This window comes from Acomys minous (assembly GCF_964271855.1).
Source record: "Acomys minous genome assembly, chromosome: 4".
Taxonomy (NCBI): domain Eukaryota; kingdom Metazoa; phylum Chordata; class Mammalia; order Rodentia; family Muridae; genus Acomys; species Acomys minous.
In genome coordinates, this window is record NC_140486.1 from 60,487,722 (window position 1) to 60,508,343 (window position 20,622).

Sequence of the window (20,622 nt, forward strand, 5' to 3'; positions counted from 1 at the left end):
TTAGCACTCAGTAAGTGGTACCATTATTACTTCTTAAACATGTATGAGTGAACTACACAGGATAGACTGGGCTCTAACTTGGGGTTTGTTGTAGGGCTCCTTTTCTAAGGTCACACATTATAAAAACTATACATTGACTCCAGTTCTACTTAACCATTCTTTTTTGTGTTTTTTCGAGACAAAGTTTCTCTGTATAATCTTCTCTGTCCTGGGCTTGCTTTGTAAATCAGGCTGGCTTCGAACTTAGAGATCCACCTGCCTCTGCCTCCCTGAGTGCTGGGATTACATGCACGTGACACTGTCCCTGGCTCTACTTAAACATTCTGGGCATTTTTGTTTTGTTTTGTTTATGTGCTCTTTTTTTAATTTATGATGCCAGAAAAAGGCAGATCACATTATAGATGGTTGTGAGCCATAGATGGTTGCTGGGAAATGAATTCAAGACCACTGAGCCATCTCTCCAGCCCCCTACGTAATCATTCTTAACACTGAACAATGCCATTCTTTCCTCTATTGTCTGTCAGGAAATATGATCTTGGCAGCTCACAAAGCAGTAAAACTTGCAGGATGATCCAGAGCAGTTAAGCTTATACTATAGAAACAAAGGGTCTTTTGGATTTAATACTGTGGTGAGCAAGTCTCAGGCTAGGGACATTATCTTTCCATTTACGGAGCTGCTCTGAATTGCAGATGCTGGCCAACCTCCAGTGTGAAGATGAGCTAATACTAATCTGTATTTCTGACTTGGCATCTCACTCTGAATCCTCTTTGGAAGTGAGGTTCTCTCAAGAATCCCCAGTGAACATAGAGCTCACTCTTGGGTCAGAAGGGCCCCCTCGACCCTAAGTACTAGATAACATCCTCATGGTCACCCTTGTTAACATCCCATTTTACAGATAAGGATTCTGGGATACAGAGAGTCTGGTAATCCTAAATTAGTAAATGCCAATGCCAGACTGGAGACTATGTCACTATCAAGGTATCATATACAAGTTGGTCCAGAAGATCAAACTGGAGTTAATGGTGAAGCAACTGTATGTGAGAAATGCCCAGCACTTAAGTATAAAATATGAATGTTCAGATCAAAACTATACTATGGATATGAGCACGATGTGAGTAATTAAAACCAAGTCACACCTTGACCATTACAGCATGCCCAGACGCTATGCTAAACAAATAAAAACAAAATGCACAGCTCCAAAGCAATATTCAGAAGCTGAAATTTCTATCAGCTCAAACTGTGCCCATCGGCAAAACAAGAAAGGTGAGAACAAAATGAAAACACTATTGAACAGAAAGCTAGACTAAGTTAAACTTAATGAAGACTTCGCTCTAACCAACTGTGTCCTAGTTGTGCATCTGTGCTTGGGTTATTCAGTGCGGCTCACAAAAGCAAACCAGGCAGGATGGGCTGGCTCACTTTAAATAAACTACAACTGGCATGTGGGCTCTCCTCACACTTTAGCAGCATTACTGCATTCCTAGACAACTCTGTCAAATTCTCTCACTTCTCAGATTCCTAAAACCACTGTTGCCCTCCTCACTTAAAACTTTGTTTCCAATTTCACAAAATAAAAGCCTCCAGAAGTAAATTTCCATAATGCCGCCAACATATATATACCATTCTGTAAGTTATCTGCACTATTAAAATCACATTTTTTCTTTTATCAAGGGCATGAATGATCTGTTCTTGTCTATACACTCTCACTCAATGCCCAAGGCCTTTGCTTGTTCTTTTTTTAAATTTCCCTCTCAAATGGGTCATTTCCATCAACACACAAATACTATGTTATACTCTCTTCTCCACGTGCCTTGCCTCATCATAGCTGCCTCATCTCAGATGCACTGCTATAAAGGGCTTCACATCCCATGCATTTCCAAACTGGTATTATGAAGTATAGCAAAAACAGAGCACAGGAAATGAATTTGTTGGGATCATTTCCCAGAACTGCAAAAACAAAACAAACACACCCAACAAATGTGACTGAATGAGCTAGCACTGAGCAAAGGTCCATGTAGTTATCACAAAGTGAGAAGAAAACAGTGTCACATCCTCACAAACTACCGTGTTGCTGTTGCCATCTCATTTTTCCCTAAAGGAAAAATTATTATTTTGCTATTTATTATGTTGGTCAGATTCATCCTTGGAATGACATGTAGCTTTTGTTCACTTCTGCAACTACAAAGTATCCTATCTATTTATTGTTTCTTGTTGAGAGAGAGTTTCATTGTATAGCCTGGTTATCCTGAAACTCACTCTGCAGAACAAGCTGGCCTCGGAACTCAGAGATCTGCCTGCCTCTGCTCCTACTCCCAGTACTGGGTTTTATTAAAAGATTAAAGGCCACAGCAGCCTGGCTCAATCTCTCACTTTTCTACTGGGCTATTTTTCTTACTAATGTGCAGGAACTGTATTTCTGGATTTGAGCACTTTACTAGTTCTGAATGCCACAAATAATCTTCTTAGCAATAACTTGATTTAATATACTTCTTTTCCACTCTCTTATTTAATAAACAGAAAGTCTTTAAGGGAGTTGCTTGTACAAAACAGTGGCAGAGCACTTGGCCTATCATGAACAAGTCCTTGGGTTTGATCCCTACCTAATGTATCAATCCCCCCTCCTCTTTTTGGTATGTGCATCTTATGATCTGTTTACAAAATCTTTTCCAAGTTTAAAGAGATATCTTATGTAATCATTTGTGGTCTGCCTTTGTATTTATACTTATAATACACAGAATACAGACTGGTCTCTATGCTGGAAACAAAAGTACAATTTCTCTTCTGTTCTTAACTACATGAGAGTCACACAATGGAATTTGTTGCTTAAAAGATTATCCTTTCAGGACTACACATCAACTAAGTGTTCATACATGGATGAGATGTGAGATTAAACTCCCTATTTTGTTCCACCAATCTATCTTGTTTTTATGAAACTTTCATATCTTGATTACTATATCTTTTAAAGGAATCTTGCTGGGTGGTAGTGGCCCACACCTTTAATCCGAGCACTTGGGAGGCAGAGGCAGGCGAATCTCTGTGAGTTCAAGGTCAGCCTGGTCTACAAAGCGATATCCAAGACAGCCAGGGCTACAAGAGAAACCCTGTAAGAAAGAGAGAGAGAGAGAGAGAGAGAGAGAGAGAGAGAGAGAGAGAGAAAGAAAAGAAAGAAAGAAAGGAAGAAAGAAAGAAAAGAAAGAAAAAGAAATCCAGTTACCCAATCAACAATCAATTTATCAAATTATAAACACAGACACACACTTATGACTAGAACTACACCAAATTAACAAATAAATGAGAGAATCAACATCTTTATAAAACTGATCATAAACATAGGATATTTTCTTCATTTACTTAGGTATTTCATTTTAAAAAACATTTTTAAAAGACTTTATTTATTATTTATACAGTATTCTGCCTGCATGTGTGCCTTCATGCCAGAAAGATGCACCAGGCCTCACTATAGATCGTTGTAGGTCACCATGTGGTTGCTGGGAATTGAACTCAGGACCTCTGGAAGAGTAGACAGTGCTCTTAACCTCTGAGCCATCTCTCCGCCCTGGCATTTCATTTCTTAATAGTACTTTAGAATTTCCTTGTATGAAAAGAATAGATTCCCCCACATTTGATATATCCTAATAATATCTAAAGAGATATTTAAAATATATCACCTAGCTTTTGCCCTCCAAACTAACATATACTAATATCTCTTCCTTAATAATATAGACCCCAAAACAATTAACCATCCTAAACACTTACAGATTATAATCCTCTACTGGCAAAGTGTTGTGCAGAGCAGAAGTCTAGACTCTCCTGTCTTCCACAGTAGAAAAAGTGTATCATTTCTGTTTACAAGGGTCAAAGTAATGGTTGTCTCTGGAGTTGGGGAAGTAATAGGAAAGGAAAATAATGGGAACTTTCTGGGGTTATTATCTTGGTTTGGATAATGCTATGCAGCTGTGTAAATACACATAAGAATTCAGTTAAGGTATATGTAAGACTACACTGGGGCTGCAGAGATGGCTCAGAGGTTAAGAGCACTGACTCTACTCTTCCACAGGTCCTGAGTTCAATTCCTAGCAACCACATGGTGGCTCACAACCATCTATAATGAGATCTGGTGCCCTCTTCTGGCCTGATGGTGTACAGCAGGCAGAGCACTGTACACATAATAATAAATAAATCTTTAAAAAAAAAACCTACACACTTCACTACCTCAAGTTACATACACCTAAAATCTATCTGTAAAAGGTCAAAGACATGAATATTTTTGTGTTTAGAATCCTCTACTAATCCATTAAGAGAAATCATTTTCTTAGTTCCCAAGTCAGAACAGTAACATCCATTCAAATGCAACCAGGACACACTCTGTATGTACTTACCCCTCTAACCTCACATCTGGTAAAGATCTGTTGAGTGCAATCATCTCACTTGCCATTAAATTGAACTGATTGATTTTAAACATCTCTTTCATCTTTTCTTGATCCTCTTTAGGAATGACGACTGGTTTCCCCATTTCTCCAGGACCTTCATGAGGCTTCTGCACTGGCTCTAGAGCTAAGAAGAAGGAAGAAGCTTAACTGACACTAATTTCATGACAACTCACACATGCTTTTGAATAACAACATTCAAGTTAAAACTGTGCCCTCAACAAGCATAGCCTCTTCTGGGCCCTCCCAGCCTGTGCAGTTGCCCCATGTTGACGACGTTACACCGACCTCTAAGCCTTACTCTATTTGTTCAGAATGTTAAACAGCTTTGCAGATACCTCAGAAACCTAGACTAAAAACAGCATTCACAGCTACCCGTTTCCTTTCATGAAATTTAACCCAACTTTCCAAGCCTCCTGGCTACTCCTCAGCACTTCCTTCTTTGGTCCAATGGCTGCCACTTCCATCTATTTGTGCCTCGGCCTCCCTGCTCTCATGCAGGCTACCTCCTCTGATATCCCCTTCCTGACTCTATCTTTACCATAGGAAACTGCTCTCCATCTTTTAAAGGCAACTGAAATGGCTTCCATTTCCTTTCTTTAAAAAGTTATTCATTATGCTTTTAACTGAAATCCCCAAAAGCCAAATCTATGTTGAAGATTCTACATTGCTGGCTGACTGATCAGAACTCTGTGACTATGGAATGTTGCAGGTTGAGAGCTATCTTTAGTCACTTTTTGACTACCTGATACCTTTGAAATATATCAGACCACTAACCACTACCAATCCAAAAGCTAAGAATATCATTAGATACCTACCCAAGCAGAGTACTCCCTATTTTGCTGTACAGTGCCTAACTGTTGATGCCACCAATGGATCTGGCAAGTGTGCTGATATGTAACCCTCATTTGTTCTAGGACTTAGAGAAGCTCATGTCACCACTTTCACAGTGAAAGACCAACTGAGGCAGCGCAAATCCTAATCCGTGTTCCCGGGCACTGCCACATAAGTTGTCCTTCCAGAACTTCTATGTCTCTCATCAGCCACCATCTCTCATGATTTCTAAACTTAATGAAAGGTCAGCACACTAGATCATGGCTCTGGCATGTAAGCTGTACTGAAGATTAATCATGTTTTACAGGCATTTTATGCTGAACTAATGTGTAGGTTCAGATAAAAATGCTGGAGTTTATTAGACATTCTAGTAAGCATGTGAGGTGGAGCTCCATGAACAACTATGCCTAAGTAATGCTATGTAGTATGAACATATTGTGAACAAGAGCACTGTTCCAGATCATGAGCATTTTGTAGACTCTGCTCCCCTTCTACACTTTTAAGATTAAAAAAAAAAAATGTCGAAAGATATTTTGGGCTATAGAATACTTCAAATGTAGAAGATATTGTATTAAATTGCTCCTCTGCACAGGTTGAATTAGAGAATGCAGTGAGAGCAAGAATGACATAAAAATTAGCTTTGTGTATGATTATTTATTTATTTATTTATTTTTATGGGTGTGAGTGTTTTGCCTGCATGTATATATGAGCACCATGGGCATACCTGGTGTTCAGGGAGTCAGAAAAGGACATCTGATCCCTTGGGATTTGAAGTTACAGAGGGCTATGAGCCATTATGTGTGTTCTGAGACTTGAACCCAGTATTCTGCAAAAACAAGTACTCTTAACTGCTGGGCCATCTCTCCAGCACATTTACTTATTTTTAAACCTGAAGCTTTATTCTCTAGTAGTTGGTGTGTTGTTTTGTTTTTTTAATGTTCTGTAAATGTCTCTACACAAAAATGGTAATCTTCTTAGATCGACATCATCTGCCCAAGTGCTAGTCAGTAGGGACTGTCTGAAGTGTGGTATAAGGCAACTATTAATATACTACAAAGTAGACACTATCAGCAGGTCTGCAGATCACTGAGAAGAGAGTCTTCCTTAGAGTCATCAGCTTATAAAATCAAGAACTGAAACCACAGGTTTGCAATTGTTATGGGACTGCTGGAGCAGCTCAGTATATAAAAGTGCTTACCACCAAGCTCAATAATCTTAATTTAATGCCTAGAACCCACATGCTGAAAAGGAGCAACCCAGTCCTGCAGGTCCTCCTCTCACCTCCATGGGCACACGCCACACACAGCACTCACTATATAGATAGGTGCAAAATAAAGACTAAACTTAAAATTGTTACAGGTTCCTGAAGTTTTATTCATGTTTAATCTTGAGGATTCTGCAAACAATGGGTACAACTTGTGCTTGGTCGGGGTTTTGTTTGTTTGTTTGTTTGTTTTTGCTTTGTTTTGTTTGACCTTGGACATGTTCTATGACCAACAGATCTGTAGGGCAGAGGCTTGCTCCATCTATTCCTCGAAAATAAGCTTTGTTCACTTTCTCACATATCTTTAACACACTAATTTAGCGAATGAAAAACAGTGATAGCTAAAAGAAGGAAAAAATATAGCAACAGACTCCCTTAAAACTGGAAATGTGGCTGGGCGCAGTGGCGCATGCCTTTAGTCGCAGCACTTGGGAAACAGAGGCAGGCGAGTCTCTGTGAATTTGAGGGCAGCCTGGTCTACAAAAACTAGTCCGGATAGCCAGGGCTGCACATAGAAAAGGAAGGAAGGAAGGAAGGGAAGGAGGGAGGGAGGGAGGGAGGGAGGGAGGGAGGGAAGAAGAAAGGAAAGAAAGAAAAAACAGACAGGAAGGAAGGGAGAGTGGGAGGGATGGAGGAGGAAGATACAGAAAAAGAAGGAAGAGAAAGAAAAGAAAGAAAACTGGAAATGAGGAGACTAGAGAGATGGCTCAGAGGTTAAGAGGTCCTGAGCTCAATTCCCAGCAACTATCTATAATGAGATCTGGTACCCTCTTCTGGCATGCAGGTGTGCATGCAGGCAGAACACAGTATACCTAACAATAAATAAATAAATCTTAAAAAAAAAAAAACACCCAAAAAACTGGAAATGAAGTTGGTAAAGTGCTTCCCAGAAAGCTGAGTAGAGCAGCATGTAGCTGCAATCACAGGGCTGGGGGGAGGGGGGGGGCAGTCAGAAGGACCCGTGGGGATTTCTGGCCCGATAATCTTGCCCAATAGATTAGTAACAAGTTAAGAGACCTTGTCTCAAAAAACAAAACATTATCTAGGCCAGTTGTGGCACTCACCTTTAATCCCAGCATCTGGGAGGTAGAGGCATGTGGCTCTCTGAGTTCGAGGCCATCCTGCTCAAGAGTAAGTTCCAGGACAGCTAGGGCTACACAAAAAAATCTTGTCTCAAAAAAACAGGTTGGGGGAGGGGGGAGCGCATGACTAAGACACAAAGCAATAAAGGAAGCTACCAGACACCAACTTTGACATATGTGTGCCACACCATAAATACAAGCATACACATATGTATACTCCCCACAAACTGAAGTATCATGTGAAAGAAAGAAAACATCACAATTGCCCTTTGTTAAGCTTTAAAATGTCACTGAAATGACAGTACAGGGCCAGGCGGATGGTTAAAGTGCTTGCTACACAAGCTGGATACTAGCCTGGAGCATGGAGTACAGCAGCAGCAATTAAAAACAAAACAAAACAAAAATCAAACAAAATAGCCTCAAACAAGGAAAGGGGGGGAAAAAACCTCCCAAGAGTTGTTCTCTGACCTTGTCACATATACCACGGCATGTAGGTGCACACACATAAAGGAACAGGAAAGGCCGGAGGGAAGAGAGGTAGCAGGGCTTTGTTGAGATCCATGAAGTGAATGAAGGAGCTCCTTCCACCCCCATCCTGTTTATAAAACAGTGATTTTTACAAACTCACTTTTATTTTTTTAATCTGCTCTATTAAATGACTACTGTTCAAAACAAAAACAATGGAATATGAGTTATATTTGGCCCTAGGTAGAGAGATGTAACACTCTGGACTGTCTGAAAGACGGGTCTGTCAGTCATCTAAGAGGAGAACTATGTGGTCCAGAGACTTTAGGAACATTACAAAGTCCATTTAAAAACAAAACAAAACTGCAGGTGACCACAATGGGATGACCAGTCACTGGCCACTCTAACCCCTACCCCACACATGAGAGTTTCCTACACTGCACAATGGTCTTTCTTATTGGCCACTCTCAATGTCCTGTTTTGCAACGGTCCTTTAGCCACTGGCCATTCTCATCTCTTGAGGATGGCCCCGGTTACTTTGTAACAGACGATTTACACTACTCTGTGTGTTCTGTCTGAATTCTTTCAACAGAGATTTTTTTAAAAAGGTTTATTTATTTATTTATTTATTTATTTATTTATTATGTATACAGTGTTCTGCCTGCATATGCGCCTGCAGGCTAGAAGAGGACACCAGATCTCATTATAGATGATTGTGAGACACCATGTGGTTGCTGGGAATTGAACTCAGGACCTCTGGAAGAACAGCCAGTGTTTCTAGGCTCTGAGTCATCTCTCCAGCCCTCAGCAGAGATCTTAAAAGCAGAGGAGCAGAAGGAACACCATAGCTGCAAAATATGAAGTTGTTCAGTGTGTTTTCATCAACTCTCAAGAATATAAAAACATATCCCCAGATTCACTAAGAAAAAAGTTATATAATAATTTCCTTATTGTTACTGTGATTTCAAGATGAAGGTTTGAGTATTTGGAACTATAGGACTCAAGTAATGTAGTTTAAAAAAAAACAAATCCTGCCTACTGTCTGCCAAGTAAGTGAACCTTTAAGGGGTGGGACTAGCACATGAGTATGTATCCATGAAGAGGATATTAAGATCCTGTGGCCCTCGCCCCTTCACTGTTTCTTGGCTGTAACAGGCGGGCAGCTTCCTCTACTACACATTCTGCCTTTGCCTTGCTTATACATTCTAGTCTTGTCATGGCTAACAGCAAAAGTGAGTTCACCTTTCATGCTTGTCACAGTGGCAGAAAGCCAGCAGTGTTTCTCCAAAGTAATGCTCAGCCACTGCTGGTATCCTTCTCACTCACCACCAGACACCCCCAGGGCATCACAGAACCACGTCTTCATCTGTCTTCCCATGAAGATATAACTCAAACCCAGCCCTCCTAAAAAGCCCACCAACCTCATAACCTATTCTGAGAGGATCTGCATTCATCTTGCTCTCCACAGGCAAAGCATTATCACCTCATTTCATGCTGTTATATCAAACCCATTTCTCTATCACTTTGTACTTTTGTACAACAGTTAACTCCTTTTCTTTGAAGTCTATGCTCCTGGTGGTTCTCAAAACCATTATTAACCTTAGGATGTTCAAGAATGAGCCCGTTCTTGTGATTTCCATACTGTGCTGTCTTACCTGCTGATGAATTCCTCTTCCCTCTTTTCACCAAAATACTGCTCTCTCAATGTACAAAATACAGATATTTCTTTAGCCTCCTTTACCCACTTGTGCTGAGGTGTCCTCAAGAAACTGCAGATCTGTTTTTCAATGGTGTACTTAATAACTGCCTTCCATGCTTATATTCTTTGAAATGGCACTTACAAGGGCCATCAGACACCTTATTATGAAATGTATCATAAACAATTCATCTTGCCAGACATGGTGGTACACACCAGCAATCCCAGCATTTAAAAGGCTAAAGAAGAAGAAAATAGAAAGAAAGAAGGAAAGAGTGTGGTGTGTGGATGTGTGAGAGGGACAGGGGAGGAAAACAAACACATCTCTCTAATATTGCACAAAACTTATTCCTGGGCTTCGAATACCCAGAGTCTCATCCAAGCTGTTCTTCCTGGGGAGTCTGCCTCACCAATCTGCTTAACCAAGGAAACATAAGAGTCAACTTAAACTTTTCTTTCTTCCAAACTTTGACGAAGCCTCCAACTAGTCCTTGCTACCCGTGTCTCTCGTCTCCATTTTTTTCTAGCCACATAGTCACCAATTCATTCAAAAGTTCCAGTCTTGTGAGATGATGTAAAGCCCTGTGTGAAACCCGTTGAGGTTTGGCCACTGCCTGTAGATATGTCAAAAGCCACAGCATGCCACAAGATCCTCTTTCATCTTAACAATGTCAACATTGCAGGCACCATGCTCAGCTTTGACAAGTTTCCTGAAGAGAAATTTCTTTTTTATTTTATTTGGTTTTTTGAGGCAGGATTGTTCTGTGTAGCCTTGGCTGCCCTAGACTCGCTTTGTAGACCAGGCTGGCCTCAAACTCACAGCGATCTGCCTGCCTCTGCCTCCCAAGTGCTGGGATTAAAAGCATGCACCACCACGCCCAGCTTGAGAAAATTCTTTTTAGATGTATTTGTTTTACTTTGCATATGAGTACTTTGCCTATACATTATTTGTCAAATTCCCTGGAACTGGAATTATATATGGTTGTGAACCACTGTGTGGGTGCAGGGAACTGAGCCCAGGTCCTCTGCATGAGCAGTTAGTGTGTTCTTACCGGCTAAGCCATCTCTCCAGCACCTATTAGAGCTTTAAAGACTTTCACCAAGTGAGTTTTCATGTGCTACAGAATCTCTATTCTTTCTTGCTTTTAAGCCTCTGCATTCCAGACAGAAACTATAGGCTCCCATTCTAAATGACAATTCACTCAAGCAGGGTGAAAGAAAGGTAAGGCATTCTGTTTGGGAAAAGAAGAGCAAGTTTCATACCAGTGAGAAGTAACAGTTGTCCTTTGGTCTAGAGGGAGCAGGGTGTAAGCTCTATCAATAGTCAGGAAGGCAGTGTTTTGTCACTCAGCAATGTTATACAGCATCAGAGCCATAGAAATAGTACCGCATGAACTTAAAAGTAGGTTGATGGAGTTAACCTAGGTGTCACTAACATTCTGTTCTAGCAACTAAGCAAAACTGGTTTTATAAACCTACCTATAAAAATTATGGCTAAGCAGGCAGTTACTAACACTAACTTTTTGATCACAAATTTTGGAAGACCAAGTATCTTCCTCCTTATAAAAACTGAAGAGTCAAAAAAATTTTGCACTGAAAGAATACACCACATGTCATTTCTACAGAGAGTAAAAATGCCAAGCCAGGCATGGTGGCACACACCTTTAATCCCAGCCCTTGGAAGGGAGAAGCAGGTGGATTTCTGAGTTTGAGCTAGCCTGGACTACAAAGAAGTTCCAGGACAGGCAGGGCTACAAAGAGAAACCCTGTCTTTAAAAAAAAAAAAAGCCAACCACAACAAGAAACAAAACCCCTAAATTTTTCATGTTCTCTGCCAAAATATCAACATTATCTATGCAAGTATTTTATGTTTTCCTTGATTCCCATAAGACTAATGATCTCACTGCAAGCTATTCTATAGCTTTCCTTGAAAGACAGTTAGAGCTATCTAAAGTATGAGCAGAAAGGACTCCCTGGGCTCATGTACATACTTTGTTGTTAGGTTTTCAAGACAGCGTTTCTCTGTGTAGCCTTGGCTGCCCTAGACTCGCTCTGTAGACCAGGCTGGCCTCGAACTCAAGAGATCTGCCTGCCTCTGCCTCCCTGAGTGCTGGGATTACAGGCGTGTGCAAGCACACCCAGCTAGTCTCTGTTCTTTTAAAGACTTTTTCCCCTAGAGCACTGGTTTTCAACCTGTATCAAACAACCCATTCACAGGGGCCATGAAAGACCATCAAGACCATCGGAAAACACAGACATTTACGTCACAATTCATAACAGTAGCAAAATTACAGTTATGAAGTAGCGATGAGATAACTTTATAGTTGGGGTTCCCACACAGCATGAGGAACTTTACTAAAGGCATTAGAAAGGTTGAGAACCACAGCTCTAGAGGTTGTGACAGACGAACAGGAAAGTTGATACCTGCTAACAAAGTTTAAATGTTCCACCCTGCATTGCAGCATTAGACCAATTTTCAGGACAGTTTTGATAATTCCAAGTATGAGATTTCCTATTTGTTAGTAACATAATTTGTAGAAAAGTAATTACATTTAATATTAAATTTAAAAACTACGCTGTGCAAGTCAATGACACTAACATTCAACTGTCAGAAGAACCAACCACAACACTGTTAAACATATAATCACCACACAGAACTTAGAAATTACAATTCACCCCTACTCGGATCTAGCCAATGAACAGGACATTCTCCACAGTTAGATGGAGAGCAGGGACTGACTCTCACATGAACTCTGGTGCCCCATATTTGACCACCTCCCCTTGGTGGGGAGGCCTAATGGCACTCAAAGAAAGAATAAGCAGGCTACCAAGATGAGACTTGATAGCCTATGACCAGATAGTGGGGGAGGAGGTCCCCCTCGGTCATAGACCTAGGGGAGGGGAATACGGTGAAAGAGGGAGGGAGGAATGGGAGGATACAAGTGATGGGATAACCATTGAGTTGTAATCTAAATAAATTAATAAAATTAAAATTTTAAAAATGAAAAAAATAAAAAATTACAATTCATCTTAAAATTTAAATCTATATATAAATCTAAATATTATCTAAAATATACTTTAAAAGTTTTACTTATATAGATCTAAAATATATTTTATACTTTAAAAGTTTTACTTATATAGATCTAAAATATACTTATAAATATAAATATTAAAGAAATATAGGAATTTATTACTCATATTAGTAAAAATGATTAATATACTTAAGAAATCAGTTATATAAAATGCCACTCACCATCTCCAGCAGGAAGTCCTCTCTCCTTTTTCTCATCACATTTGTTGCACTCACTGAAGTAAAGCAGCAGAAACATATCCAAAAGTACCCAAACCAAGGAGGTGGCTAGAACCACCTTGCAATATGCAAATTTTCTCATGGCACTTTAAGTCAAATGTAAAATTTTAAAATATATATATAAATATACAAATATCATGAAAATCATTCCAATCTGGTTTCATCAGAAACCACAGTCATACCCTATAAAGAGAGGAAAAAAAGACTGTCTTAAATTCAGTACCTAGGAAATGCATGATATGATTAATTCAACATCATAAATATTAAGATATGAATTAATTTCATTAACAAAAAAATTCCATTATTATATAAATAACTCTTACAAAGCAATATCCAATAAAAAGTGGGTGAAGGATGTAAACAAGTCTTTACAGAAGAGAAATCTAAATAGCCAATTAAAAATGTACTTATTTTCTGACTGTTCTACTGAATTCTAAGGCAAAAGCCACAGTTTAAAAGTCACTGTTGGGATCACTGAAATATTTCTCTGAATTACTGCCCCAAATTTGGAGGTCAGGAGAACAAAGATGACTTGAAATCCTGGTAGAGACTTTTAACAGGCTCAAGTGTCATCTACTTGGGGCATGCAATGTTGAGTATACTGACTAGCAATCAACTTGCTTGGCTTCTAAGAGTACCTTAAAATTTTATATTTCTATTTATAAAATAATATACACTAACTATAAGGAATTCTTCAAATACAGAAAAGTAAATTCTCAAGCTGCCATAAACTAATGTCACAGTTGTAATCTACTATTAAGTGGCTAAGTATCCTTTTAGTCATCCAGAACAGATGTACCATAATTCAACACAGGTTTCTATTATTTTGAGTACCATGTGACAACCATATCTCAACACAGATATGAACAAATTTACTTAGGGCAATGATTACCAGACTGTTTTTGACAAAGGGCCAGATGGTAAACTTCTTTTGAACTCTGGTGTTGTAGGAATAAAGTAGCCACAAATGAATGCAGCAACATTCCAATCATTTACTTAGGACAATGAAATTCAATTTCATATTATAAATCATTTTATTCAACCACTTAACAATGTGAAGAAAACTCTTCTTCGACCCTAAGTCGCCATAAGAATTCCAATATGTAGTCTGCATGCCCAAACAGAAGGAACACACACTTTCCTTATGATTAGGAGTCATAGCCACACTCTTGTCAGAAATTTTATTTTTGGCAGTCTCGGCGTATAACCACTGTCTTTTGTTGTTGCATATCCGGTTTGTTTGTTAAGACGAGGCATCAGCGTTTAATCCAGGCTAGTTTGCAACTCCAGATCCTCCTGCTTTCTCTTGGCCGTGCACCCCCATACCCAGCTTGCATTTGGTGTTCTCCTACTGCTGGTGGTTATTCTTTTTTTTTTCTTTTTTTTTTAGTTTTTTGAGATTCGAGACAGGGTTTCTCTGTGTAGCCTTGGATGACCTGGACTCACTTTGTAGACCAGGTTGGCCTCAAACTCAGAGATCCGCCTGCCTCTGCCTCCCAAGTGCTGGGGTTAAAGGCGTGCACCACCACACCCAGCTCTTTTTCTTTCTGTGAAATTCTTTATATAATGTTTGTCCCTTAAAAGCTCTAGGTGTATATTTTCCAATTTCGCAGTTTACCTTTAATAAAGAATATCATTTATGGTTCAAAATTTCCCATGTCTTAAGAAATACATCTAGCTGGAAATCATCACTAGTAATGTTTTTGTGTCAAACTTAAAATATTTTGCCTTTCCTGTTTAAGTAGGGGGCCAATGTCATGGTCTCACAAAATGACACCTTCTCAGATGTTCTTAAATAATAGGTCACCCTTTCCTAAAGGCATGCAGTGCTCTGTGGGAAGCCGCGCCCACATTCGCCATTACAAGATGGCGCTGACACCCTGTGTCCCACGCTGACAAACAACTAATCTGCACATGTGCGAAGGGATTTTCCACTCGTTGTGCTCTGCCTCTCCCGTGGCAACATCTCGCCCGATGAGCAACAGCCAATCAGGGACTGACACGTCCTAAGCGGAGGACAGTTTCCTATATAAGGGAGGGGTTTCTGCTGTTTAGTCTCTCTGTCTCCGTTTTTCATGTTGTAAGCTTATGCTCTTCCTCTCAAGAGGCAGTAAAGCTTTACTGCAGAAGGATCCTGTTTGTGTGTGCAGCGTCGTTCTTGCTGACGAGACGGTAACGCTAGCCACAGTGCTCACCCTGTTGTAAACTAAGTTTGTGAGGCTTTATGTTCTACTCCACTGACCTGTCTGTCTCTTCATATCTAAAACTGCCACCTGAATTATACTGACTAGCTTATTCTTGGTACATGGTTAAAAAAAAAACACAAGTCTTCTCACATTTAACTATTAAAAAACTATTTTAAAAGGTGCATGCCTTTAATCCTGGCACTTGGGAGTCAGAGGCAGGAGGATCTCTGCGTTCAAGGCCATCCAGGTTTACAGATTGAGTTCCAGGACAGCCAGAGCTACACAGAGAAACCCTGTCTCAGAAAAACAAAACAAGTATTACATTTTTATTGTGTTTATTTATGTAGAAGGATGGGTGGAGGTCAGAGGACAACTTGCTGGAACCAGTTCTCTCTTTTTACCAGGTAGAAGGGTTCTAAGTTCAGAAAATAAGTAAGTTGTCTTTGAGGACCTGGACAAGAGATGAGGGGTGGGGGAGGGGTGGAACTCAGGTTGTAAGGCACAGGAGGAGCAAGTGCCTTAACCCACTAAGCCATCTTGATGGTTACTGGTCTCTATTTGTATTTTATTTTTTTGAAACAGGGTCTATGTAGGACCAGTTCTCCTGGAAGTTGCTATGTAGACCAGGCTGGCCTCTGCTGTGTGAGCAGAGAGATTAAGAGCAAGGATCTACACCCAGCCTTTCACTTTTTCAGGAGTGCCTTGCTACTGTTTCTCATTGGTTTTCTTTTAAAATTTTAGATTTTTAAGCTCTATTCCAAAATCTACAGTAATTCAAATTAAATTAAAACAAATCTACAAGCAAGCAATGAGCCATTATCCTTATGGTTCTTTAAAACCACAAAAATCCCATTTCTCCACTTATTTAGACCTCTGTATTAACAGAGTTCAATAAATCTCATAATTTTGTTTCAAGTCACCTTCAGAGATTTTAAATATGTTCTTCTACCTAAAGGCTGGTTTACAGAAATGCACATGATTCCTCTTCCTCCTCCTCCTCTTCTTCTTTTTCCCCTGTTCTTTTTTGGGTTTTCGATGCAGGGTTTCTCTGTGTAGTCCGGGCTGTCCTAGAGCTTCTGTAGACCAGGTGTCTCTACCTCAGAGATCCACCTGCTTCTTCCTCCCAAGTGCTGGAATTAAAAAGTGCGCACCACCATGCCCAAGTGAGAAATGTGCTTGATTCTTGTTTATTGATTTCCAATTCAGCTACCTTGCTAAGATGTCTAGTATAATATAAACAGGGGAGGTATCTATAGCATCTTGTTTTATTACTGAGCATAAATGGTAGATTTTGGTTTTGTAAGACAAAAGAATGTAGTCACGATGATTTATTATTTAATTATTTTAAATGACATTCTATTTATTGCAAAAGGTATTTAGTATGGTAGAACAACTCTATTATCCCAGAAAAATGGAAAAAAGAAATCACAAAGACCATTTTTAAAAGTTGATTTAAAAAACACACAGGAATTAAGCTTTAAGCTTTAAAATGATTTCCCAATTTCATTATTACAATGCACAGTAACTAATTTTATCATTTATTATACAATTGATCTTTTTTTGAAGTTGCATTTTAATTTCAAGTGCTACAATTAAGCAATTTTAAAACTATGAGTTATTTGCTTTCTGTAAAACTGGTTTTTCTGTAAATTCTATTCTTAAAAAAGGCTAGTATGTGGCAGTACCCCACTAGAACTCAGGGATGTGATGCCTGCATGTGAACTCGTTGCTAGAGATACTGTACTTGTCTCCATCATTCATACTTGAGGACACCATGTCTGCATGATTCTCACAGAAAGAGCACCTGGTAACCTGTGCCTCACCTCTCATAAGCCGCTCTATGCTACATACCTTTTGTTTGTTTTTTTAAGGCAAAGTCTCACTATGGTTGGCCCAGGACTCACAATCCCTCTCCCTAACTTTCTAAGCACTGTGATTACAAGAGTAAATATCATCACACCCGGCAAAAATGTTCTTTCTGTCCTCCCCACTAGTGCTGATGATCAACAAGATCTTGCACACGGTAAAATAAATAAATAAATAAAAGCACTCTACCATTAAGTCCTCCCAAGCTTTAAGACAGGCCTTCTCCTGTGTGCAAGTGAGGGTTACAATCACAAGTGTAGAGCACCACACCCAGCATGTCTCTGCTATCTGCAGCTCCATCTTTTGCTATGATCGATCTTAGCCATGGAGACATGTGAGTTTTCTTAACAAATCAGTAGCAACTGAGACTATTCAAAACATGTAACATTAAAAATTTGGTTTACCTAAAGCAGGCAGTGGTTGTGTATACCTTTAATCCCAGCACTTTGGAGGCAGAGACAGGAGGATCTCTGAATTCAATGCCAGCCTAGTCTATAGAGCAAGTTCCAAGACAGTACACGGGAACTGTGAAACTGTGTCCCCCCGCCCCCACCAAGGGAGGAAAAACCAGAACAAGTTTGCCACAGCACCTACTTCTTTGTCAGAAGATAAATAATTATAATTTTAAATGAAGAAATCAATGTATAGAGGTAAAGTAGATATAACTGCCCTGTAAAAGAAACTTTTTTTTGTTTTGTTTTTGTTTTTTGAGACAGGATTTCTCTGTGTGGCTTTGGCTCCCCTGGACTCTCTTTGGAGACCAGGCTGGCCTCGAACTCAGAGATTCCGCCTGCCTCTGACTCTCAAGTACTGGGATTAAAGGCGTGCGCCACCACACCGGGCAGTAAAAGAAACTTTTATTTGCCTGTTTCAATTGTCTCCTAGACTGCCTCTGTGTGCTAAGCTAGGCCTAGTCCTGGAAGTGTCTAGCCTCTGTACAATCTAACCTAGGCCTAGAATGCTTTCAGCCTCTGAGACTTAACTACTGAATAAGCTCACCCTTTCTTGCTTCTACTGAGCTCTGGGCTGGCTGGTCTCGAACTCAGATCTGCTTGCCTGTCTCCTGGACAAAAGGTGTGTTTATATTCCAGCTGGATCACAGGACCTAGGTATTTGGATGTGATCTCTTGCCAGAACAGCCATGTTCTGAATTAAAATTCCTCTACAGAGACCTGAAACTGCTATCCTTAGAAAGGTATGGTGTGCAGGGCTGACTCTTAGCTCAAATCAGGGAACTTGAAATGATGAACAGTTCTCCACAGTGATATAAACTTCCTCTAAATGACAAGTATGCCCTACTGTGCTTTAACTGTACAAACAATCTTTTCCTTCTGTGTTTCTGGGATTTTGGCATGTGCTAGATACAAGGTACCAATACTCAGTAAAAATCTTGGGCACTTTTACTGGGAATTTTACCAACAAAGTAGTTTCTGACATTTCCTGGTAGGCAAAAGTTCACATGATGTCACACCTGCTGAAGAAACTAAGCACACCCTGCTGTCCCTCGGGGAGAGGAGGCTTGCACGCTTACTCATTGCTCCTTCGGATTGTGACCTCTTGCTGCAATGTATCTATCTCTGCTGTCACTATTGTCCTGAAGCCCCCAGGCTAATCAGAAGATCTGGGGGTGATCTTAGGAACCTCAATACAAGTGGCACATTAAAATAGGGAAAGGCTTACTTTCAAATTTCAATTCTAACATTTATGTGACCTTAGAAAGATCAATTTACTTTATTTGCAACAAACAACCAAACCCATGTGGACTCTTGTTTCTTTAAAAGAAAAAATACACCCACCTTCCATTTCTGCTGGAATAATATACACAGTAAAGAGTGAGCAATATTTCTAAAGGTGCTTTCTTAGATATTAAAAAAAAAAATCAGGATTCTCTTACATATGCAAGGATGCAATGAAAATGACTCTCTGGAGTACTCCAACGAGAAGCTCAAAGACAAACTTTACTACAGTATCCTCAACACTGGTACGGATGTGGTTTCCCAGTCACATGCGAAGATCATGGGTAAGTGTAGTTCTAGCTAAAGAATTATTTTCTAAGCCTGGTCTTATTTAGTCTTCAGGATGACTTGCTAATAAGAAATAAATATAAATGTATTTACTAATAAAGTAGTACTGGGACTATACTTTATTGCTGCTCCTCAAATTTTATTTAAGTAAGACCATATTACAAAAGCCTTGTAGTGCTGAGCATGGTGACACACACCTTTAATCCCAGCTTTGGGGTGCACAGGGAGCAGAGGCAGGTGGATCTCTGTGAGTTTGAGGCTAGACAAGACTACATAGAGAAATTCTGTCTAAAAACTACAACAAGGTGGGCGTGGTGGCACATGCCTTTGATCCCAGCATTAGGGAAGCAGGTGGTTTGCTGTAAGTTCAAGGTTAGCCTGGTCTCCAAAGCTAGTCCAAGACAGCCAATGCTACACAGAGAAACAAAATACCTTAAAAAACAAACTCTTCTGAGACATGAACATAAGGCATAAAATCCAATAGGTATAAGTTTTTAAATCCATGGAAAGTATAGCCTTGGAATCACTGATTCCCAATTATTATCAGCTTACCTCAAAGCGGCTTTTCAAATGAATTCGTGTCACAAATTCACATGTCTCACATCATCTGTTGGAAAACCAATTTCCTAAAGTCAGTCTATTTCAGAGTAACCCTTCCCTCCTTCCTTACCGCCACCATTCTATATGCCGCACTGGAGGCCGCCACCTGAGTGCAAGGGCCATCAATTACTCAGCTACTTCCTCACAGCTAAGGATAGCACCTGGGGTACGCACACTACAGTTAACTTCCATTTTAAAAGCAAGTGAGTTAATTAATAAGATGTTACTCCAGTTTTTTTCAACTCCTACAACTCCAGCTCCACAGAATCTGGACTCCCTTTTCTGGCCTCCAGAGGTATGTACACACACCCACACCCACACCCACGAACTTTTTAAAAGGAAAATGAATAAATGACCTGTACAACAGATAAAATGAATAAAGCAGCACTGTATGCCAATGAGACTATAGTGTCAAGGAATGAGAAGCACCTTGTACAGGTACAGCTTGTTCCATTTAGTTAGCTGTAACACGTTACAACAGGACACATTGCTTAGGGGCCAAAAAGTATATTATAAATATAGAACGACATACCAAATGCATATTAGTGGCTATCTCCGAGGAGGGAAAGAAGGGCTTCAAAAATACTGGAACTTTTTTTATATGAAGGATCTAAATCTTGGTAAACTAGCAGCTGTCCACTCCATGAACACTTTCCTATTCTTTCATCAGACTCAAAGTGCTACCTAGCTCCAAGTGGCAATTTTATCCCCTGACCTTCCTTGCGGGTTAAGGGGGCTGGTAAGACAAAATCACAAGTCATTAGCTGGGGTTATCAAAGTGCTTCAAAGAGACTGAGTGCACTGGAGGACACAGGTCCCGTGACCCTGACGCTGTTGTGATCCTGCTGCTGAGACATGAGCACAATG

General features: G+C 39.9%; 1 protein-coding gene across 2 annotated transcripts in view; it reads right to left on the minus strand.

Annotated features, from left to right (window-relative positions):
• The window catches only part of GALNT1 (polypeptide N-acetylgalactosaminyltransferase 1), an 80,780-nt gene that overhangs the window by 33,012 nt on the left and 27,146 nt on the right, over nucleotides 1–20,622 (minus strand). For both annotated transcript variants that reach the window (XM_084780885.1, XM_084780884.1), the window contains exons 2-4: nucleotides 19,708–19,762; nucleotides 13,023–13,262; nucleotides 4,381–4,555 (exon numbers count right to left, since the gene is read on the minus strand). In XM_084780885.1, coding sequence (XP_084637011.1) covers nucleotides 4,381–4,555; nucleotides 13,023–13,161 — 314 coding nt within the window. In that variant the 5' untranslated portion in view covers nucleotides 13,162–13,262; nucleotides 19,708–19,762. The remainder of the gene's footprint in view (nucleotides 1–4,380; nucleotides 4,556–13,022; nucleotides 13,263–19,707; nucleotides 19,763–20,622) is intronic.